General features: G+C 40.0%; 1 protein-coding gene across 4 annotated transcripts in view; it reads left to right on the top strand.

Annotated features, from left to right (window-relative positions):
* Positions 1-23464, top strand: part of VTI1A (vesicle transport through interaction with t-SNAREs 1A) — a 273601-nt gene extending 250137 nt beyond the window's left edge. For 2 of the 4 annotated variants that reach the window (XM_017839957.1, XM_017839949.1), the window contains one exon: positions 12032-23464. In XM_017839957.1, coding sequence (XP_017695446.1) covers positions 12032-12125 — 94 coding nt within the window. In that variant the 3' untranslated portion in view covers positions 12126-23464. The remainder of the gene's footprint in view (positions 1-12031) is intronic. The other 2 variants (XM_017839976.1, XM_017839970.1) reach the window with 1 other exon arrangement.
* The last annotated feature ends 1699 nt before the right edge of the window (positions 23465-25163 follow it).

Raw genomic sequence — 25163 nt, 5'->3', positions numbered from 1 at the left:
AGTTCATCTCGTTTCTATTCTGAAACGGTGAAATACCAAAATATAAAAGATCTGCTCCATAAGAGAACTGGTAAGAGCTGTTTAATTCTGCCCTGTACATCCCAAACCACTGTACCACTGGAGCCATGTTTTCACACATACAATACATCAGCATATCTGGGTGCACAGAGCAAGGCTGTGCATCAGATGCTAAGTTTACTATATTTAAGAAAAAAAACCAACCAACAAACAAACAAACAACAAAAAAATCCTCTGGAAGAGCAGACCTGGCTACAGAAATCTATTTCTCAGTTCTGTTTCTCAGCAATTTGCTGTCTGGCCAGGGCAGCTGCACCTGTGACCAGCTCTTCTGCAGAGATCTCCCAAGAAAAATGCAAAAGTAATCAGCACGTTTGCCTTTCATTTATCTCTGTCACGTGGGAATAGTATCAGGAGCAATGAAAGGTTCATTCTGATATTATTTTCAAGTTTTTTTGTCTAGACAGAGAGGAGCAACCACTTGTATCTCTGTGGAACATACAGCCCCCCTCCACACTGACAGCCTAGGCTGAAGGCCAGAGGGAGGTAGTAGGCTGTCTATATTAAAAAAAAAAGTTTAAAACCACCACCTACTCATCAGGTGACTGGAGACTGTGGCTGTAAAATGTGCTGCAGGCAGAAGTTCTGAAAAATCCCAGAAAGTGTTGAAAACATCTCTAAACAAGGTATTTTTCTCCTGCACCTTTCTTGCTAAAGGTCCCAATTGCTGCCAAGAAAACTAGTGAGAATGTTAGCTGCCAAATAAAAAATTTATGACAGTGTTTGGCAAAGGATTGTATCACTGCTTGTTTTATACATTTCCACAAGGCTCTTGAAGGGCTGTTGGACACATAGGGCTCACTGATCACTGTGCTTTATCTGTTCTTTAATATATTAAAAAAACAAGCTCCAATAAAGTGTGATTTAAACAATACGTATTTTTTCTTTTAATAGCCTCCTATAAGCACTTGCTATGGTGAGAATATAATTTCTAAACAACATTCCATATATTAAAATTGTTTTAAAAGCCCTTAACCTGACAAAGTTACTTGTTATTTGAGTCACTTTCATAGTAAAAATATATGAATTTTTCAATTAAAAATGTATTGCTTTTGCAATTGTGCTTGTTATATGTTGGAGTCTGGGCCAATAAACCGACTGTTAAAACATAAAGAGGTCCATTCAGTCAAAGTTGTGCCTGCCATTTATGTTTCAAAATCCAAGAAAATAATATGTTGGTATTGCATGGCTCACCAATATCAATTAGATTTTCATCTGTATCATTAAATTAATGTTGGGGGAGAAAATTGTTCCAGTGGATTTGGTGGAAAAAATATATTTTTGAATACAGAGTTAGCACACTGACAATAACAATTAAGCTGGCCAATGCTGAAGCAACACCCTTAAAAATATTTTCCTCCACTGAAGAGACAAAATGGTCTGTCTCTATCTTTTCAAACCAGTTATCAGATTAGGCTTCCAGCTGATAATTAGTGCTGTTTAACTCAGATCTTGTTGCTCAGAAATCTCAAAGCCTGAGCGGTTTACTTTTTCTCATTATCATGTGCTGCCGGAGGTGGGAGGTTTGGAGCACGTAATTGTACCTCCCTGCACCATTTTGTCAGGAGGCAAAGAGCCTCCTCCCTGGTGGCCAGGAGGTGGTAGGATAGGAGGTGGTGGGACACAGAACTGACTCTCTGCTCCCTTCGAAGGGGACAGTCAGAGCATCACGACACTGTGCTGTCCCAAAGCCCCCCCAGGGCCCCAGAGCTCTGCACCATCCTCATGTCTTCATGGCAGAGCAAATATTCTTGAGCAGCCAACAGCACTACAAATGCTGTACGCCTTGTGTACGCTTGTGTATTTCATGGTGTTTGATATAAAGTACTCAAGACAGACCAGCATTAAGAGGATTATTTCAGACAGCATTAGGAGTTAATTTACAGAAGATTAGCTCTAAATCAGGCAGATATCATAAGCAAATTAGCATCAGTTGTAAGAGATTCAGAATCGAAATGTGTGGTTGTTTTAGTTTTTCCCTGTATGTACTTAGTGGAAGAGTAGTATCTTTATTAGTTTCCCACACTGAGGTATTACATCTCAAATGGTGAAGAACTTTTTTCTTACATGCACGCTATTTATTGTGATGCTGTTTATTGGCAATGAAACTGCTTAATTCCAGATACCCTTCCTCTGCTGAATATTTTATATTTCATGCTATTTCTATGTTGGGTAATGTTTTGTTTGGCCCTAGAAATGATGTCTCCATGGTGTGTTATAATATTTTAAATAGGTAATAGGCAGCTTTACTTCAGAGTAACGTACTTAATCCTTTTTTTTCTCTATTAAAATGAGTCAAATTTTAATGCCAACTCATGAAAATATAGTGTATAAAATGCTACATACTAGGGTGAAGATTACAGCTACTTAAAAATAGCTTCCTTAATATTTAAGCTTGTAAATTATAAATTTGTTTTATTTCCACAGCAGTGATGGTTAATTTGTGTTAAAAAGCAGATTCTGTTGTTCAATCAGTTCTCCAGAGGTATTTTTCTGGCTGCAGACAGGCAGTCATGAGCACCTATCCCACCCCTTCTCGGTATCTCAGTTTCAGGAACACTTGCCCAATTAGTGGAAAAGTTGATGAAATAGATTGGACCACAATATTAAAGCCTGTGCCCTGAGTTGTCCTTGGGATTATGAAAGTTTTGAAGTCTACGCATGGGATTCCCATCTTTGGAGAGATTTGTGTTCTGCTGCCCAAGACGTTAAACTGCTTAGTCCTCAGTGTGCTCCTGAACATTTGGATTTTTAACAGGGGAGGGAAGTCTGGGCGGTGTTTTACGACTTTTTCTTCTCTTGATGGACCAAATTCCTCTTGACAAGGTTGGCCTGAGGTCATGAATGTCTCCCTGTGTTCACTGAACGAGGAATCTTCGCTCCTTCCAGGAGATCATGAAAACTTACACCCACTCTAAGCCAGGCTGGGCTTGCAGGTCCCTCCGGTTTCAAGACCCGCGACTGCTCTTGCACTGTGACTTTGTGCCCTGTAGTTTTACCGAATGCTTGGAGGCTTGGGGTGGTTATTAAACTGAGGTGTCTGAGGTCGTAACAAAGTAGAGGCTTCTCTGCTCCCCTAATAGAAATACTGTAACATGCTGAAAAGAAAATACTTTCATAGTGGCGAGTATCCCCTGTCAACTAATTTGATAGTTCTCTATCAGGTAAACCATTTGTGAATACATCGATTCTTTTTATTTTTCACTGTTCTGTCTTCACTGTTCCCAGGTTTTCTCTGAACCGGTTGGGCAAAAATTGATTTTTATTTGTTCCACTGGCCTTGTGGAAAATTAGCTTATGAACTGGTTTTTATAGGAAGACTCAAAGCACAGAAAAGGTTGAAAAATAAGCCTATAGCAGTCAAAATTGTTGTCTGAAATGTCTTCAGACTGGAAGGCTGAATTTATTGCTCAAAACAAGTACTAGCATTGTGGAGGTGTGCAGTCCTGCTCATTATCACTGGAAAAGGGGGAACCAAAAAGCACAGTAAAAAATTAAATTTTAATAATGCTAGTGATATTTTCTAAATCCTTCTTGACAGAAAGATTCTCATTATTTTTATCTGTCTCAGAGTAGGCTCTTTTAATGCCATCTCACAAATGGCCTTAGCCATGATTGTTTTCCTTTCTTTTATAGCATTCGAAAAAAAATGAATATATACCAAAAAAAATTCTATTCTATCATTCAAGAAGTGCCATGAAATGGTAACGTTTTGGATAGCACATCTTCAGGAACAATTGCTGCAGATGCCTTCAGGATTTTACAAAAGAGGTCAACATTGTTAAGACAATTGTAGAAAACTTGCCATACAAAAAGACGTCCAGTCAAATATGGTGTGATAAGGGGAAAATAATGCAAGAAAAGTATGTATGTCCAGTCTCCAGCTTCATCACACCTAAAAGCTGTAGATGAGCCATTAATTAAATTGAGGCAGAGCGAAAGACTTGGTTCCTTTCATCTGTTTAAGATATATCTTTTAGTGGTTTCTAATTATCATGGAAGTTGATAAGATGCAGACTTTTGACATTTTTGTTTTCTTTAAATTGCACAGAATGTAAATTTAACTATATTTATCATAAAAGCCAATATGAGATCATGTATGTTCTTGCAAGAGCTTGCATACATTTCTTCTACTGGGGAAATAATTGCTTTAGCTTTGAGTGCTGACGAGGGGGTTGGGGTTGGAGCTTTTTTCCTATTAACCCTTTGGGGACCAGGGCTTCATGGACCCGATGTGCTGAAGAGAATGCCATTGTGCTGACAGCTGGGCTATCCACCCTCCCTCAGAGCTCTTTCTAAAGCTCTCATAATGTTTGCTAAGGCCTATGGTTCTTAGTCATGCTCAGGTGACTAAATGTGTGATTTGTTCTTCTTGATACTTCAGTACCCTGAGAAAGGCTGGTTGAAGATTAATACAACCTTGACTCCTTCCACTTGCAGTTGCCACTGTGCACATGATCTTCATTTAGACTTGCCAAAGGGATCTGGTGTTGCCTCTGCTTTGCATGAAATGAGTTAATCCCCCTGCTGTTTTGGTTGGTGAGTTTTCGTGGCCCCAGAAGCCTCCTGCTGTGCCTCCTAATGACAGTCATAACCTAATTGATTCCCTCTGTGGAAGGAGTGGACATAGAGACAGGAGAAAACTGAAGCTGCACCACAACTGTGTAGACAAAAGTTCCCTGTTAGGGTCTCTCAGTAGCAGAAAGATACTTTTCATCCTTCAGAAATGCCTTCCCATGTGTTTAAAAAATAAGCAGTGAATAAAATATGAGCTAGTAGAGGATTTTCAGCACCTTTCCATTTTGCCTTTTTATCTTAGGTCCCACATCCATGAGGTCCTGGGTCAGGCTTTCCCTATTCTCCCATGTTTGACTCCTAATCTTTCCTGCAAATCTCTCTCCTTCCTAGGCCAGTCAGTCCCCTCTCACTCCCCACAGACTCTACTAATCACCTGGGTACCGTTTGCACCTCCTGTGACTGTCAACTTCTTGAGAGAGGACTCATGCAAGCCATGGTAACCCTGATGGATATAACACTATACACCAATGCTGTTCATATGGTTTTGTTACATTTGGAATGTATTGAAAGATTGCATTATGCATTAGATATACCAATAAACATTTTAACTATCAGATACTATAAAAATAATTCTAAATTTTAATCTTAATGGCAAGATTGTCAGGAGTGAAAGACAGAAGAGACATCTCTCTCCGAGGCAAGGAAGGAAGGCCAATGTGTTTCAGGAGACACTCATCTCAGAGAGGGATGTCTCTTCTATCTTTCATTCCTCCAGGAAAACTGTCAAAGGAAAAGTATATTTGATTCTGGTCAGAATTTATTGTGCAAATATGGCGTCCATTAAAGGGAGATGATGGATCAAGGTCTTTGGTGGCTAATTATTGATTAGCATCTTCTGCTTTACTGGTGAGTTTCATCTCTGCAGTATTTCTGGTGAGTGGGAGATTACACACACTTTACGATAGGATAGCACCTTTCCTGTATGATTTTGCCTGCAGAGCTAGTAAGCTTTCTTGCTTGGGTCTCATGTTCAAACTTTTAGGGGTATTCATTCCTGTACTGTAGGCACCTAGCCTCATGAGCTAACCTAACTGACCAGCTCTCCTGGGTGCATATATGGCCAGGAAATAGAGAAGGCAGTTCAGAGCAGGACTCAAGCTTATATATACAGGGAGCTGAGAGATTAGCTAGATATAATTTGGATGTTTAAAGTTGGATAGTGTGACTACTTCCCTGCACCTGTTATTACATGACTCATTCTTTCATTCAGGGCCCAGGTGGAAACACATTGATGTGGTTTGAGTGTAATACTATAGCTAGAGATTGGTATCCATGTTATTACAAGTACACAGCTCCAGTCCTTAAGACTGAACTTTGAAGCTAGAGGATGTAGCACTGCACAAGTCCTCAGCCCTATCAACAAAATCTTAGGCACCTTGTATGGCCTGACTTTTTCAAAAAACCCTGCTAGTCAGCTAGAAAAATGCCACCCTTTTTTATTCTCCAGTCCTCCATTATTGAGGCTTTCAATTCCTTATTGGCTCAGTTTTCAGCAATTTTTAATGGAATTTCCCAAGGTCTTACACATAGGGAACTAGAGCCCCTGTCCATAGCAGAAGAAAAAGCTCCTTTGGAAAGGAATTCAGAGAACATGAGCGAGGCTTCTGCTGGAAACAGTCTGTCTGCAGACTGCAGGTAGACCTTAGGCTGTGTGGCCTTTTTGTCATGAAGTTAGGTCATGGGGAGTCCTATCCCATCTCCACACCCCCAAAGCCTTTTGACCTCTGAATATACAATGTCAATTGCAATATAATCAGTTCTTCTGGCTTGAGAACACAAAGGTTTGGACTTATTTTCAGAGTTTGGGATGTGGGAGAGGAAAAGAAACTTGAGTATTTTCCAAATTCCTCACTTTTTTCCAGGGTCAGCTAGAAGAGAACCATGGAGTCACATGCAACTTATGCAGGGATTTTTTTCCCACTGTTATTTCTGTTTGCTAATTTCAGTTGTTAATGATGAAAAGCGTCTCAAGTCAGATACTTCCAACCAGCTGTAATTTTTCTAGGCAGGGTTCTCTTACTCTTTTATTACAGTAGGTTGCCGTGTCTTTATGTTTTTGCCACAGCCTGTCTCATTCTTTTCAGTTGCTTTTATTTGAGAAAAGCATTCTTAATCTTGAAGATGGGAAAGATGAATAGTTACTTGAACAGCCCCCAGATACCCTGAACTTGAGATTTATCATTATGTATCTAAGGCTTTGCTTTACCAATCATAACACTTTATTCCCCTGTGTGGGGTCTAGTGCTTCCATTTGAAAGCTCATTGTAACAAGGATGTCCTTAAATACAGTAATAATTGTGTCTGTCCAGAAGGTACATGAGTATAGCTACATTACTTTAAATTCACATTTAGTTTTGCCTGGGATGTTTTTGCCTATGTGACTAGACCTATACTTTGTGTTTGCTTGAATCTGCTGATTTGCACATGAATATTGGACTCTTAAAAAATCTCTTACCACTGGTTTGCATGCACCTATTTTCTTTCATGTGTGCAAAAACTGTCATTCAGAAATAAAAGGGCACAAAAAATGCAATAGCCAAGTATTCAAAGTGACCATTTAAAATCTGGTCTTGTATACAGAAAACAAGCCTTTCTGCCCAGTAAACTGACAGAAATCACTTCTAGTTAAATCATAAATACATGTTACAGTGAGACAGTGTTGGACAGTGCTCCGTCATCAATCAGTCTGTGTTCTTGAGGACACTATTTTACAAGATGCCTCCTTTAAGAATAAAGCCCTGTGTTGTAATGAATGTGTGCTAACTGATCCTCCAAGCCATTTGTATTTTTTTTATTTGTATCAGTGTCAGAGTTGAGCTTCTGTAAGAAATTTTTTGCAGTATTTTATTTGTAGTCTTCATTATTTCAAGTTAAGAACACAAAACTCTTTATGCACCCAGAGTCTGCACTGGTTCGTTTATATCCCGTATTTTGTTAACATGTTACTGTGATTGCTAATTTTCATGACAATTGTTATTGTGCCATCGGTGCTTAATGGCAAGGCATCATTATTCAGTGCTGGTCAATCAGGCACTAAGATATGTGCAAGACATCAGGCTGAACCCATATAGATGTCGTGCACTCCCCTGCTAATGAATGCAGTTTTGTAAAAAGGTTTAAACACGGTTGGCATCCTTAATGTAAGGTTTGCAAAAGCTTATTTGGGAACCGCTTTGTGTTTATACGGAGCAGATCTAAACATGGCACAAACAGAGTTAGACTCATTGTGTGTATGTGTGTGTGAAGCTATGGAGAAGGGGTGAATCATTTTGGGTTTTGAAATGTGGAAAGACAGCACAATTTCTGCCATGGCAGGAGTGAGGGGAACAGATTTGCCAGGAACATCAGTGTTCAGTAATGGATGTGGGACCTGTTCTGCAAAGCAGAGGTTGCCGTGTGTGTCAAGGAGGTGATTCTCAAAAGTGGACGGTGTCATAAAGTTGGCACTGGCTGGAGGGACCCTCCAGCACAACAGTGGTTGGAGGTCAGGCATCTAGAAAGGTGGAGCAGAAGGAAACTCAAGAGGAGTGGGATGTGCTTTTTGCATTTTGAGTCCTGAGTGCTCTTCCAGTCAGTTAACATTACCCTTGCATCTGCTTTAGTTACGGTTTCTATGTGGTTTTGCACCCAAATATTTCGGGCTGCTGTCCATAATAAACTAGATGGAACTTGGTTTAAAAGCACAGATTTTTCGTCTCTTCTAACTCAAAGTAGAATGAGCCCTTGTGCTCCTAGAGCCTCGAGTATGAAAGGAACAGTAGACATTGGCTGTTAACGAGATCCTGCGCACAGGGCTCCAGCAGAACTTGTTGTGAATTCAGTGCCTTAGCTGCATCGACTAAATGGTTAATTCATCTCATATCAACAGCACTATGATTCATAATGTAAACTTGAGGAATCCTTGATGTTTCAGTCACACATTCCTCTTAATTTGGCCATGCATTCTTTTAAAGCTACAGTGTGCTAACTTAATAAAATGCAGCATGCAAATGCACAAGTTTTTGCCTTCAGGCATTTTAGCCATGGATGTTTCAATGGGTGTCTTCTTTCAAGTATATATTCTTTTTTAAATTATTTACCCTGTAAACATGCTTTGCATTTTTAAAGAAAAATCTGGGCTTCCTCATTCACCAGATTTTGTTGAATTTAAGGTGTAATAGAGATAAAAGCCTATCATCTGCTTCTTGCAAGCATGTTAGCCTTTGGGATTTTTTTGCAGTGAATGTTAGGCCCCATTTTCTTCTCCTTTGGTATTATCTCTCCCTCCCCCACTCAACTTCCTTGATGCTTTGCCTAGAGCAATACCCACTGGCAGTGTCTGGCTGTGACAGTACTATAGGCTTCCCTACAGATGGGTCCTGCCAATGCCAACCATTGTTCTACAACTGTGAGCTGGCTTGACTGTCTTGGATCACTTAAAACCTCCTTTCCTCTTCATTTGTTCTTTACTCTGAAGAGTCACCCTTGCCTGTTGACTTTGAGATCTGAAATGTGCTGACACCTAGAACTTGTGTTCTCTGTCTGAGCAGCAGCTCCCAGACTTGGACTTAACAGGCACTATTAAGTCCACCTTGGGACCATTTTGCTGCTGCCAAACAGCTCTGTTATTCTTCTCCAAGCCCCATCCTTTGGGCAGTATGCAGTTAGTTTAATTTTACTTTCTCACTTGAAAGAAAAACAGTAAAACTCAATGTTATTCTTTTTTTTTAAAGACATAAAATTAATCTTTAACTGTGGGCTTGAATATTAAAAGTATATAATGCTGCAATGTAGATTCTGTTGATAACATCCATCCTATTTCATGATTAATTTGTTCCTTTTAATATGATATTCTTTGCTGCACTGTGCAGACTAATTCAGATTCCTAGAAATTGAACTTTGATATGTATTTCCTAGATTCACACCATAAGTGAACCTTCAATTTGCAGATACAGGTGGTGGCATGCCTCAGTGTTTTCTTGACAGGGATTTTAGAGACATGGACACTGACTAAATAATCTTACAATCAGGTGTGTACTGCCAGGGTATTAAAATAAAGCATCTGGGGGATTTGATGTTTTTTTTTAATTTTTCTTTGGTTTTGCTTCTCAGCCAAAACAATGATTTTTTCAGTGGGCCAGAGATAGGAGGAGCTGATTTAAACACTCAGTATGTTATGTATGCCTTTGCCTAACTATGTGTTAGATTAAGCGAGTTTCACTCACAGTTAATCCTTTGTAAATTAGCATTATGGATGCCTTGGGGCCCACATCCCACAAATAAAATGGTTGTCATGCCAGCTGCACTGTGTATTACTTAAGGCTGAATGTTTTAAGAGTTTTCATGCTTTTAATCTATTTCACTGCTGAGTTTCAATTTTGCTGAGTGTCTTTTCAGGAGTGATGAGGGCTAGTGAGTAAATATATATTCTGTTTTTCATGCATTTGCCTGGGCAAATCGTTTGTTATCAGGTGTTTTGCAGAGAATGTCACACCCCGCTACAAAAGAGAAGCTTGTAAGTTCAGGTGTTAAATTGAAGTGCAAACCAACAAGAACCAAAAGCCCTTAATTAGCTTTATTTTGTTAGCCTGCTACACTTTTTTTTTAGGGGGAAAAAAGGAGTGAGAAACATCCCTCCCTCCTCCTCATCCTTTTGGCAGAGTAAATATTGCCTGTTAAGTTTGAATTAGCTGTCATCGCGAAAGAATTAATGCTGTGGTTGAGCCTTTCTAGTGAGGAAGGGAAAAATAAACGAGACAGATCTTAGTTCAGCTTTAAGTGATAAATGAGGACAAAGCAGCCCATTCATCTCCTGCTAGGAAAGTGGACACAAACACTAAAGCAGTTTTGCGGAAGACGTGTCAGCAAATGTGATCATTTTGTAACCTGTCAGGAGGATAGAGAGCTAGTCCTTTTAGAGTGTCACAGGGGAGGGTGTCTGTCTGATGTGACAGTTTTCATCCATCCATTTACTGCTTTTTCTTTAGGTGGGGGGTAAGCAAGGAGAGAGCTGGAGTTGGTTAAAACTGCATTTTTCTTTACACTTTCCAATATAATTTATATGTATATCCACCCACATCCAAATGAAAAACGTTTACCAAGAAAAACTCCCCTCTGCTCTCTGGAGTTTCTTCTTTCTTTCAGTGGTGAAATATGCTCATTTTAACACATTACACTCCCTGTCTTCAGGTTGTACTCGATTTGATGTTTCACAAAACACAGTTTTACCTCTTCTTACCATTGTTTGGTTGGTAAGGCTTTGTTTTCGTTTGGTTTGGTTTGGTTTACAGAAGCACGAGAAAAAAAATAAAAATAAATATAACTTGGAGTGCTTTTGTTGCATTTGGTTGTTGGAGTTTTTTTTGCTATACCTCTCCAATTCTGATGGTAAGCTTCATGTACAAATATGTTTTGCAAAAGTTCCTGTTTTGTGGAGAGCCTGTAAAAATATTCTTCCTTCTCTGTGAGAATGGAATAACAAATGCTGAATTCTTACAATCCAAAATCCTCCATAAAATGCCTCGAATTCTACTGTTTCTTCATTTAGTAATTTTATTTAACCTTTTAATTTCAGGAAAAACCTACAGTGATGTGGTGTCTGATTTTAGAAGCAGGGATTTCTTCCAACAAATGATTGAAAAATATTAGGACTTTATATTTCTGGTATCTTTTTTATTTTCACTGATTTCCATTTTTTTATACTACATAGAAAATGTAACATTTGCCTATTACCATAAGTAAAGGTATGCTACAGAGACAGGAGATGCTTTTACAACATAAGCTTCACAGTTTGACACTTGCTTCTTTATATCATCCTTTTCTTCAAAACTATCTTTTGTACTTTTCCCTTGGTATTTTAGTACAAGTAAGTATCTCATTGACATGTGTTTCCTTGAAATCTTGTTCCTTAATAGTAAAATCCCTTGAAAATTAATGAATTGTTTCTGTTCAGATTAAAAAAGCCGTGAAGATTTCAGAATGGTTTTAAAAAATATAATGATATTTACTATTACAGACCACCCTGCTTGGGTTGCATTGACTGAGGACTAATTATTTCATTTGTTCTTAGAAGGTTAATAAATTTGAACATAAAGTATTTCATTTATTCTAATATGTGTATAAGTGTATACATAATTAGGAAAAGTCTACTTCTTTCCTGAATGAAAAAGTTGGATTTAAAAGCTACATAAAGAAGTGTTTGGAAGCAGTGGAAATTGGGAGAAGTAAAAAATAATCAAGATACACAAAATAGTAGAGAAAATCCTGAATTTGTGGGCATATGTCTTTTCTCCAATATGTTTGTGTTCCTTGTTTTATGATTTTACCTATATATTCTGCTATTTTGTTTTATTTTGTTTTATTCACTGTGGTTTTTGTCTCTTCTGCTTTTTTCCAGGATCATCCAAAACCGGATTTTGATTGTTGTCCTGGCAGTCATCGTCATCTTCACCACCATGATGGCTATTTTTTTTTCTGTCAGGGGACGCTGATATCTTTGTTCTTCACTAAACAGCAACAAACTGCTTGTTCTCAGTAATTAAGACAAAGTGGTCACATGAATCATTCTCTTGCACTGACAGAGTCTCCCTCTCTTTTCCACTCTTCAACTCAGGTGCAAGTGGTGTAAAATATTTTGTATTATTGATGGCATAGTTGATGGCATGTGGGGCTATTATTTTCTTACATTTTTTGTCTTTATCTGAGTGTTTTCAGGATATTAATATTTGTTGGAGTGAGGGCTTGTTCTGGTATAAAAAGACTTAATGTGTGTTGAATTCAAGCCCAGACAATTAGTCTGTAAGTTGCCAGAGTTTAGCAAGGGAAGAGGGGTCTCTGCACTTTTCTTGTGCTATGAGGGGTGTGTGATTATCAAGCAGTATCTAACTCTCCGTTATATAGAATATAAGTAAAGCAAAGACCAAATGGTGTAGAAAGTGAACCTGTCTCCTGTGACTGACTCCTGATCATGCATTATCGTAATAGATGTAACTTGGTTAAGAACAGTAGCCAGTTTTAGAAAGAGAGCAACCTTAGGATGATGTTTAAAATATGATGTGAATGCAATACTCAATTTAACAATTTTTTTGTTTAAAATTAGGCTTTGTTTTCTGCTTATTCAAAGCAATTCCACTTTCATCAAGATTATGAAAATGCATCACTTACCTAAAATGTAGTTGTGACCACAGCCCATCTATTGAATCTCTTTTAAATCTTCCGTTGTTGATATATGTACTGATAAGCATACACACTAGGCCCTAAATGAAGACATATAAAGATTCTTATCTATTTGTTGCTGATTGAAAAGAAATCCTAAGTAATAGTTCAGTGACAAATGTGTGATTATAGTGCATTAAACAAAAATCTAGATTTTTAATATTGGCCTGACTATGTCAAGACTGCATGTTGGAAATATTTGAAGTGTATTAAATTCTGATGTGATATTTGCCTTTTTAAACAGAAACTGTAAAAATGTTAATTTATACATGCTTTTAGTTAATATAATATATCACAGTTTCATCTACCTGTGTGTAAATGAGCTGTTTCTCTTTTCCTATTGGCTGTGCTTATCCTATAGACAGGTTAAGGTCATTTGGCTTATAATTAAGCTAACAATTCCAACAAAGGTCTATTTCTGGTGATATGATAAAGTAATTTTCATGATAACTTTTAAATTCATTATTTGCAATCCCTTACAAATATTACAAATTAAGTGGAATTTTAAGCCCTTGAACTCCAGCCATGAATTCTTTCCAGAAAGATATTCAAAGAAACAAAAAGCTGCTGAGTTTTAAATTCCCCCCCACATTAGGTAGCACCAAATTCTCATGTGTGCCTTAGTACTTTTGGGGTTTTGGCATCCCTGTCGTCTCTGCCGACTTGCTGTGCTCCTTAGGAGCTGGTTTTGAGATAAACATCTGGGAGTTGATTTTAGCCCTAAATATGTCTCCTGTTTTCTCTACATGGAAAAAACAAATAGTTAAAAGGTTGTGGTGCTGATGCCACATATAAGACATAGAAAGATGGTGATAAATGTAGAATGAAAGGATGCACAGGAAAAATGTTATTCATTGAAACGAATGTAAGCATGTATGGTCAGCTCTGGTGTCTGTGTATTACATGCAGCTCACAACAAAGTTTAGAAGTGGTTTATGTGCCAGGTTTCCCTACCAGCTCGTGTCAGTGGCTGTAGGATTGTGCTGGTGCAAAAGTTCCCGGGTAATGCAGACCCACAGTTTCAGGAGGTGGTGTTCTGTGCAGCACAGCTCAGTCATGTTCGGCTCCTCACCTTGATGGCCCTGCACTGTCACAGGGTCCTGGGACCCTCCTGGCCGCCTCCTGTGGTATCCTCCCCTTTCATCCTTGTGAAGTGTGTGGCATATACCATGTGGCTTTCAGACACGGAAAGATTTGGGTGTTCAGCTACCAGCCTTCAGTCACAATGTGCACTCAGACTAAGTGCTTTGGGTTGTGTAAGCAGAGCTCTCGCCGTTAGCTTCAAGTGATGGCACTGAGCTGACTTCAGACAAATTAGGATGAAGCCTGGCAGCATTAGGAGATATTTATCCTCTCCTCGGCAAATTAGGAGATGCATATTCTGTAAAGCAGAAAACTGTCAAGAAGGAAATCTTAAACTCCGTCTGTTGCCTAGACATTCTCCACGTTGCCTCTATAATTTAACTATCATGGGAATTGATTCATGACTACTGATCTTAACAGTGACCTATGACTAGGTTTTGCCCTCTATCTAGCCACCTGCTGGAATCAGCAAAAAGCTGAAAGGAAGCTAGTTTTCCTTATCCCAGTATAAATCTAGGGCATAGTGTCACATCAGATACATCCACTCAGATAGAAATGAGGGAGAGAGAGAGACTGCCACGCAAAGCCTTCATCTTCACTTTTGATGAGCCCACCATCGCTATGTTTCTCTTGCTAACCTGTTAATAACTCCTCTGTGCCTGCTTTGCATCCTCGACTACTCCCCACATGTAAAATAGTGCTCGAGTGGACATTGCACCCTTCAAAACACAATATTACTCTTCACTCTCCCCTTTTCATCCAGCTCAGGAAGTGTAGGGGTGAGATGTACCAAATCCACACATTTTGGTGGGGACTGAGTGACTTCAACCGAGAACACAGCCTGAACCACCCACAGGTAGGGTGACACCCCCAGGTCCACGGTTCCCCTGAACTAGTTTGGTTGCATCTATAGCATATCTCTGAATGAATCCAAGTGCTTACAAATGTAAACCTCAAAGAGCAAAATGTTTCTAATGTTGCCAGCCTTTGTGGAGAAATGACAAATTAAAAAACACATGCACGGTGCTGTGTGCGAAATTCATCCTTGCTAAACAGCTGGGCTCACAGAATAAATAAACTAATTCTGCACTGATACAAAATCAAAAGCAATTTAATTAAAGACTCTTAAGTTTTAAAGGGTTTTAAATGCTATACGTTTTGGGGAAATATCAGAAAATGTAGCTTGACTGACGTCAGTTCTCATCTCTGGGATGGGAGGCCATTTGCTATTCTGTTTAAGGCAGGCTGGATTGTCTTATTTTGGAGCCAGCTTGGTGGGGGGTTTTCTTTGCTGCTGCTTCAGAGCTCTGAGCTTCAAAGGCTGAAATTAATGGTGAACAAAATTGTGCGGCTCTGACCATCCCATGCGGGGCAAACCCATCGAGGGTTATCATTAAGTAAAGAAATAAAGAAAAAAAACCCTGCCAGTTCCAAGAAAACCTCATCAGATAATGACCTCTGTGATTGGGTTTTCATTACCAAACAGCATCCAGAGATTGTCTGCCCCATAGAAGAAAAAAAAAAAAGAAAAGAAAAAGCAACTGTGTCTCTCTCTCTTTCTCTCTTTCGCTCTCTCTCTCCTTTTTTTTTTGCACATCTTTTCTTTAAACCTGTCAGATCATTTCAGTATTTCAAATCCGAGGAAAACAGCCTGCCTGCTGCTGTATTTGAAGTTGTAATGGTGTCAAAAAGTCACGACTGACTGACAGCCGTCAGTCCCAGAGGAGCTCATTAAATCATAAAAACTTGACAAGGAAATAATTGAGCATCACTGGCAACTTGGCGCCTGTTTAGACGTTTTTATTTTCTTTCATTATTAGTCCCCACCATTACGTTCATTAACAAATTGCATTAAACAACTGTTAAGGGCTAATGATTTGTTTATCGCTTTTTTTTATTATTATTATTATTATTTAAACATTAGCTGCGTCATGTGGTACCTCAGCAGCCTCATACTATCATCTGACTGAATATTTTTCCACTCAGAGCTCTGGGTACTGCTGGAATATGAAATAGATTATTCATTACCCTCCTCTTTGCCACTGATTTGGTTTCATGTAGCGTCTTCCACAGAGAAAGATGAAAACTTGTCAAAAATAGGTTATATCTTATTCTAAGGGCAACAATAGCAGCAGGTACAGGCACACTTTAATATTTAATTAAGGCTGATGTTAACCCCTTTAAATGACTTTAGCTGTGAGTAATATTCAAGTGCAGAAGAGAAAAATAATGGTACTTAATTTGCAAACTGTACAGCAGGCATTCATCTTCGAGTTACTAGCAAATTTATAGAATAATTTTAAATAATGAAATTTCCAATCATAAATATTTATGTCCACTTTTTTTTTTTTTACACAGTCATAAATGGACCACTTTTGCATGCATCCTAAATAAAAAAATCCATGTCCTTTTCTTTTTTTTGTTTTGAACTGCACCACTCACATTTCAAAATCTGGTCGGACTTTGTAGGGGGGGAAAGAGCTACATGTGGATCCCCAGTAAAGTTGTTAGCTGCGGTAATGACTTGCATGGTTCTGTTTCTAGCAACTTGACAGCTTATGATAAACTTCAGGAGGATGTGGGCTCAGGCTTCCTTTTTTTTTCCTTTTGGAGGGGACAGCATTTGTTTTGGCATTTTTTTTTGTTTTTGTACAAAACCATGAGAAGGTTTTGGTTTGAAACAGATAAAAATAGCTGCTACTTTTTATAGAAGAAGTATTTATCTCTAAGTATATTTTCTCTGTGTAGTTTCAGTTGTAAATAATCCTCTTACAGAAGGAGAAGCTTCAGGAGAATTTTAAGATGGTAAAAAAGGAAACAGTCAAAGGCAGGGTACATGTTAGTCTTCCTTTGCTTTATAATAGTCAGTCTTTGATCTTTTCTTACTCAATACATCTGAATGCAGTTCGCATTCAGCATTTACGGTGGGTCCCTATGTAGGGCTGATGGCAGAGACGGCGAGCGAGGTGCGATGACGTATAGTGGGATGCTGCAGAGCAAACCCTAGTAGGCAAAGCTCCCTCGCGCTTCCTTGGGATAATTTGTCACTTCTGGAGTCACGTGGGGGAAGAGGCATGTAGCAGGTGAATATTTTATCAACTACTGCCTGGCAATGGATGTTATCATACGCCCTGAGCAGCCTTTGGCTACAGTGGCCAGAGCAGCACACTGGCTCCTTGACGTACCCACAGCCTGACGTGGGTGCACTGTCCCGGCTCTGTGCATGTCGGGAAACAGAGGTGCATGGTGAAAAGCATTTTAGCATCCTCAACAGCCGTGCTTTATTTGTCACACATAAATAATGAAGGCATCTACAGGAGAGGGAAGGGAAAAAAAGAGCTTATATACTGAGAACCAGTGAACTTGTGCACTCTTTATCCCTTCATCCGAACAACTGCCTTTGGCATGAATAACGGCTCAGCTGATACCAAGCTCCATATTGATCTGTTGCTCAGGAAGGTCTGCTGGTAGTTCCTTGGACTTTTCCTGAAGGTATGGGCCATAACAGGTCGGTACTGTTGGGACCTATGCTTCTATCTCCATCTCATGCCAGACAAGTTCAACAGGGACGGACCCAGAAAGGGGGAGCTCCCAGCCCTCGGTCTGTGCAGCTCTCTGTTTCCCACAAACACATAGATGTGATTACCTCTTCATGTCAGAAAACCTACTTGAGGGACTGTTGTGCCCAAGTATAAGTAAAATGGTGTCTGCAGTTGGAGAGGCATCCTGGAGTGGATCTGGGAACAGTCTGCTTTTCCCCAGGCAGCAAAAATTTTTTTAAAAACTCTACATAACCTACAAATACTTCTTATTCTGTGGGGTAGGCTAAGAGTGAGGAGCTGTATTATCCACAGGTGGTACCTCCGCACCATCCAGGCACTGCAGTGTTTTGGTGAACTGCTGCAGATTTATCTTGCAATTCTGGGAGTGCAGCCTAGGTGCTCCCTCACTGCTTTTAGCCTTGGCCTTATCACAAGAAGAGATACTGGGTTGTGGTGGTGGTATAACTGAGGAAGGATGTAAAGTCTGCAAGCCAAGGTTTCCTGTGGGGCCAGTGCCTGTTCATTAATGGGACATTCAGGAGCATGCAAAGTGAAAGGGTTAGGTGGATGTCTGTCCTGCCAGAGAGCACTGTTGGAAAGTGAAAGTTTTACACATTTTAAAGGGTCCTAAGCAGTTCAGAACCATTAAACTCTACAGGAAAGCAGCCTGTCCCTGCTGTCCTGTGGCCAGAGAGGTCAATAATGCTGCCAAGCCTGCATTGCCAGCGTTATGGTGCGTGCTTCCTACTGGCTGCCATGTTGTGACTGCTCTCCTGGACCAAACCCAAAGAAAACCTTCTATTGCTGCTTCTTTGTTCAGTTGCATTCTCCGTTCAGACCCATGACCTTGTCCAGTCAGCACTGTCGCCAGTGAACATAATCTGCTTCTGTGGATTTAATGAACTTTCCAGTTCTCTTCTGCACCCAGCTAAGTAACATTGCCTCTTGCCTGAGTTGCATGCCTTGCCTGCATGCATTTGTCTGTATGTTCTCCTTTTATTGACATTGCTTGAAGGAGTTGTAGCCAGGCATGCCTACCAAAGCAGCAAAAAAATACCCTATGAGTTTACCACAGCACTAGAAAATTGCTTGTAAGTAAAAATAGTATTTAGCCTTCTCTTCTTAGTAGAAACATGCTTATGCCTTTGCTCTGTCTCATTTGATGAATTTGTCTTCCCATCCCCTGCTAACTTTGAGACTTTGACCAAATTCAGGCATATGTAATAGAAGAGCAGAGCTCTCAAAAATTCCTATTGGTTTCAGGAAAAAAAGCAGCCAAGGGGAGAGACGTCCCACTGGCATCCCCACCAAGAGAAAGGCTGCAGTGTGACATCCACCCAAATTGGACACTACCTGGGAGGGAGAAATTATAAATGCCTCTCTCCCCAGGAAAAGCTCACATCCCATTTAGATACTAGAGAATCCAACCCCGAGGAAACAAGGCCTCATTAGTGTCATTGCTGGAGGAACTACTTAATTAAAGGACAACAGAGTTGAGAGCATTGTTATGTAGGCCTTTGTTCCTTATACCTGGTCATTTCCATTGATGTAAAATGTCATCTTTCTGATCTGGTAGCATTTTGCACCCACTTTAGACAAGTATTCCTGACCAGCCGAGGAGGTGCAGAGCAGGGAAGAATCAGACCTTATTACTGAGGTAATTATAGCCTCACCTAACCATCAGGCGAAGGGTGTACACCTCTATTAGCCAGTGCTCCTACAAAGAGAACAAAGGCTGGCTGCAAAGTGGGAGCCACCCAAGGAGCATCCCTGTGTCCAGCTGCACCACTCTGGGGCAGCAGACACGCTGGGGAGGTCATGACCACAGGCTCCCGCATCACCCAGTCTCCTGCTTGCCTTCCTGACTTTAAATCCAGCTTGGCTTAGCAACACTGGTGAAGGCCGTGAGGTGGGGAGACTAAAACAGGGAACAGTACCATCACGGAGGAAATCAGCTCAGTTATAATGCTAAAGGAGGTAGGGGGTGGCTTTCAAAGCTTGTCTCAGCAACTAGCCTAATTCTATTTTCAAAAGCCACTGTTGAGTGCTTTTGAAAATTTCATCCTAGATGCTTGGCTCAAAGACCTTAACCAAAGATTTATTTTTTTTCTCTGCTATATGAAAGCTAAATATAAACCGACTTTATTGAACAAAAACCTAACAAAACCCCTGTTGCAGGTCTAGAAAAATCTTTACTGAGAAAATCAAATTATTGGAGACCAGCATCTGAAGCCTCCTTCAGGTTCGGATGCCTCTTGTTTTGTATACGCGGTTTGGCATACAAAAAAAAAATATTTCTAACAGCAAATATTTGCTTTCTGTTCTTTTTGTCTTCTCCTTATTTGCCTTTTGTTCTCCTGCCCTCAGAAAATCAAGACCCGAGTGTCTCCGGATGAGCAGTTAAAGTTGCTTTAGAACACATGGATTAGTCTATTTTACCCACACAAGTAGGTGCATATGTGTGTCTACTGTTTGAACAGCGTCTTAATGACTTTTCCACTGATGGGCTGTGGACCACAGGCAAGTAATAAAGTTAGTCTGTGCCTCAGTTTACCCACCACAACTTCATTAATGCTAACCTACCTCACGAGGTGTTGTAATGTTTAATATATTGTGTGCTCTGTAATCCTTGGATTAAATGTATTATGTAAGTGAAAAGCACCCATTTGATGTGTATGTAAATGCTGCAGTATTATAGGTAGGAGGGTCATTTGGGTGTAAGTGTAATACAAGCGCTGGCAAAAGGCAAAAGGGATTCCATTGTATTGACTTATTTTTAAAGAGCTTTTTATTTACTCAAATGCTCTGGACACCCAGAAGGAGAGACATTCCTCACTAAGCAGCTCTGCTGTTTCATCTGTCTTGGAGTGCTTTGATAAATGGATTGAAACTTGTCAGCTTTTTCTGTAGTTTCTGAGACTCCCTCTGGAAACTGTGTTGAAATGTTATTATTGTAACTTCTTAGAGCACTACTTAATGAATTGTAACAGATATCCCTGCGAGTTCTGCAGATGCTGTGAGGACTGCACTTCCTTCCCTTTCCACAGCAGAAGCAAACCAGTGCCACCACAAACACCAGGCACAGAGTGCACGTTCCCAGCCACCAAAACAGCTGGTATCTTGCAGGGACAACACTTCTTACCTTCTTAAGGCTTCATCCCCAGACTTGTGTCCGTCTGCGTGATCAGTCAAGCTCCAGGGACATTGAACATAGCCAGATGTTGTCCTTTGAATTGAAGAATAATTTAATCTTTTAAGAAGAAACCTTAAGAAGGATGACAATTATTGTGGGTCTAGGTCTGTGTTGGTTGATTTCCTCTGTCTCTAGGATGAGGTGTTGTAGTAGTGCCTGAACTATCCTGCAGCTTGGACTGGTGACTTAGACAGTCTGAATTTGCACTACCCACAGGTCCTAGCTGCCCTCAGAGCAGCTCTTTCTCAGACAGACAACAGTTACATGACATTACCACATGGACAGATGAGATGAATGGAGGGAGCAATAAGTGTGGCACCTTCTCTGAAGCACAGGACTGACCCTTCAGGGCCATTAGATCTGCTCGAGGAAATCTGCAGAAAGGGTGGTCAGAGGTACCTGACAGGGACACATGTGTTGCATGGAGCTAGAGAGCAGAAAGAAGTCAACTATGATGAGGTCATCTTGAACCCCAGTAATGTCCTATCCTGTTGCATCCTGCAGTGGAGCAGTGGGATGCCTTGGTGACTTCTGATTTCCTGCCTCCAACTTATTCAAAGGAATCTTGCTCCTCCTCTGCTCTCTCCAGAGCAGGGGTGGTGTGACCACTGATATACTTGGTTTGGCAGCTTGGTTGTGCTGGGTAGGCTCAAAGATCCTTGTCCTGATGCAATGGTCACTTGAGAGTTTAAAAGTTTTTTCGTTTTTTTCTATTTTTTTTTTTAAGTCTTCTCGCTGGGTTTTAGTTGTTTTTATAAGAATACAGAATTGAGCTATTGATATTCACGTTGTCACGAAGTACGAAATGGCCAACTGCACAACCCCCACAGCATCACCAGTTGTGCCCCATGCCCCATGTGGTTCAGCTGGCAGGTGCCATAGACAGTGCTGCCCATCTCCAGCCTGAAAAATAAAAGTGTGCCTTCCCCTGGCCTCCAAACATGAACTTGGGCCATCCTGAGTGAGGTCTTGAGGAAGAACGGAGGGGGAATTTTGGAGAAGGTCCTGATCAGTGTGGTATAGGATCAGAACTATGAGGTGGCTGTGTATAGGTCAGATGTCCCCAGTGAGGCCTCAGAGGTACCTCCATTGCTCTCAGCACATTGAAGCCATCTGTGATTATTCTCAGCCTTTTATTTCACTTTTTATTAATATTTTGCATATTAAAATTTGTGTAGGCAGCCAGAAGAGAGCAGCATCTACACAATACTCGATGCAATGGAGAGGATTAGGAATCAGTGGCTCAGTTCATTGGGACCTAAACTGGGGGGCTGTGGGGGTGATAAAGTGTCCTTTCTTTACACTACATTTTAAAAGTACTTTCAATTTCTTTCTGTGTGCCCTTACTAAAATACATCTATGACCAATACTGCTTTGTGGTCTCAGCTGATAGCTTCAAAAAATTAAATATAACTAGGGTTACCTTGGACTTTTTGCTGAGCTGTTCACATATGCTTTTAAAGCTTCTTCCCTCTTCTCAACCAGTCCAAGCCTATAGGTTCCCATACCTAGGTACATTGATGTCAAAGTAAGAAATTATTTTCAAAATAAGGACTAGTGAATTGGGAATTTTTCAACTGCCCTTGCATGAAATTCCTCCAATATTTTTATTCACAGTAGGAATGCTCTGGGAATCAAACCTGCTAGTTACCTCTGTTTATTCCTCCCAAAGTGAAATTGTCCATGTCCTCTTGTCCCTCGTGAGATCCTGGAGGAAACTGTCTGTGCACACACATTGACACATCTTTGGTGCATTCCACACGAGCCAGTGAAATTACACCAGAAATATGAATTTAGCCCACACAGTATGTGTGTGCTGTGCTGTCCATACAGGGCACACATGCACCCCAGCAAACTCTCCCATTTAAATTTCAGAATAAGCCGTTCAAGACAGTCCTGTGTGATTCCCTTCATGACTGTGTTCTGTATACACTTCTTGAAAATGAATGGATATTCTGTGAATTTTACCACTTTGCAAAAATATTTGACGTGGATTAGTTGTTTTGAGTGTTGAGGTTTTTGAAATCTCAGTAATTGTTATGATTGCTATGTGTAATAGAAATTAGAAGGATGCCTGGGTTTTGGCTTTGAAGCTACCTACTTCTAAGAGGACATTTTTTAAGTTTTCTTTTTAAGGTGCTTCTTTGTGCCCCAGCTAAACTTTCCTCAGATTACGTGTTAGCTATCATAGCTGTTCTATAGTTAGATTTTAATCAGCCTCGGTACACAGTAATGTTAAACACTGAAAGAGCTACTAATTAATCGCCTTTCTGTATGTAACAGAGAGATAAATATCCATCCCGGAGGAATTGTAATTTCATGGTTTCTAATGATGGTTAGATTACATTATCTGGATCACTTAGGCTGTGGGTGTCATAAAAAATGCTCAAAGTCATTTATATTCAGTTTAATTTTTTTTTTAACTTTGTAAGCCTGAGAAAATAATGCGGTGTTAGCAAGTCTGTTTCATATTTTAGTTAAATATACCTTTGTTGCACTGACTGAATGGATTCAGATGACAGTGACAAACTCAGTTCTTTTCTATTTAACATGCACCTTCTCCAATCAAATTAACAATGTACAAATCTTCATCGGGCTGCTGCAGAAGAGTCTGTTGAGTTCCTCAGCATTGTTGAGCTTTGGGCAAAGGTTTTCTTTTTGGATGTCAGTTTGCAATGAGTGTTTTCTGCTAATTCTTGTATGTTCTGTGAAGTCTCAGTTGTCTGTCTTGAACCAAGAAATAACTGGACTTTTGGGTTGTATCAGGCTGTGGCTCAAATAAAATAATACAATCTGACAGCAGTGCGAACTTCTCATTTTCCCCTCCCCACTTCTAACTGATTGGAGTCCACAAGACTTGGGCTCCTGCACATCTGCATACACGTCACACTTAAAATTTGGTAGCTACGAGAATATTAAAAATAAGATCCTACTCCATGTGTATATTGTAATAGCTAATAGTTGCATATTTTGAAGTTCTCCTCATTCATATTTAAAAGGCTGAGTCTTCTTTGAACTACTGTGTTGGAGGGGGAAGTTAATTGTTTCTGAATGAGGATGATACTCCCTTTCCATATCAATTATGTGTACTGCTCCAAATTACCAATAATGCTCATTTCCAAACTCTATCATTTGCAGTTTCGTGTGTGCTTGCAGAGAGTTGCCCAGGCTCCAGGGCTGCAGCCCCTTCCTGCATCCACTGAGAACCAGAGGTGGGAGGGAACCCCAGAGGAGGAAGGTGAGATAAGGAAATGCGATATATTTCCAAGAGAGAGTTTGTCATCAGTTCGCTAAAATTGCTTCTGAAGTTTTGCTGGCAACGGTTTTACATGTCTGCCTTAGTGACGAAGGAACTGTACTGTCTTAATAGAGAACTCCAGAACTTCAGAAGGATTTCTCCTTGTTTGAATGCACAGCACAATGAATTTGTACCCACAGAGCATTCACCACTTACATTTCAAAACCTACAGCACACTAAACGTGAAACTTTTGTTCAAATTTCAAGGATTTTGATAGCCCAAGTGAATAGACACTGCCTATTGATTTTTCCCTTACAATGACTCTTGGATAACCTATTTTCTCATTTATTTTTAACGACAGCTCATGAGATTTTACAGCAATTCTGCCCAACCTCCTAATATCAAAATCCCTCCTTGACCCTGAAAATTGTAATTCTGCTATAGATCACAGCTGCTGAATATTACCTTTTACTAAGCTGGTTAAATAAAATATGTCCAAATCACTAGATCCCACAGGCCATGACTGCAATTCTAATTATACAGGGTCTGTATTTCTGCTCTACAGTACAGAAAAGCACAGCTCTCTCTGAGTCCACACCAAAGTGTGGGAATCCAGAATATTGGTTCTAGTTTTGAATTTGAAAAAAAAAAAAGTTACAGTGCTCTTCAGTGATTTTCCTGTAAAACTTTTACAAGGGAACCAAACCCTTTTGATGTGTTCCATACAATAAAATGCTGTGTAAGTCTGGAGGACAGAAGCATGCGGCGAGAATTTTCTTGTGTCTGGGGGATGGGTGTATTTGATGTCTACCCATTCAAAATCAAAAATCAGAAAAAGAAAAAAGAAAAAAATCTCACACTACTCTTAGGCTGCATATTCTACACAATAGCTCAGGAAACCAGTGTAAGGAAACTAATTTTGGCCATTAAACATATCCTTTCCCCTCCCACTGCTTATTCAAAGAGTGATCACATGCTCCCTGCTGCAAGTTACACCTTTATAGAATTTAGATATGGAAGAAAACTATTAGATTAGCTGTTCCACCTACTGATGTGGGATTGTTCCCTGGAGAACCTTATTCATTAGTGCATCACTGCCTAACCTTGTGGGCACACTGTGCCAAGAACATCTTGATTTTGTTCTGCTTTTTCCTCTTGTCCTTTCCTCCTGGTGCTGAGAGCGGCTGAGGGAGTGATTTGGTGAGAAGCATGGTGGACAAGGTGGAATTCTTCAGCTTCATAGTCAGGCTGGTGGTT

Source organism: Lepidothrix coronata, unplaced genomic scaffold (assembly GCF_001604755.1).
Source record: "Lepidothrix coronata isolate B3197 unplaced genomic scaffold, Lepidothrix_coronata-1.0 Scaffold8, whole genome shotgun sequence".
Lineage (NCBI taxonomy): Eukaryota > Metazoa > Chordata > Aves > Passeriformes > Pipridae > Lepidothrix > Lepidothrix coronata.
Note: the sequence above shows the minus strand (reverse complement) of the source record. Positions and strands in the feature narration are given on the sequence as shown.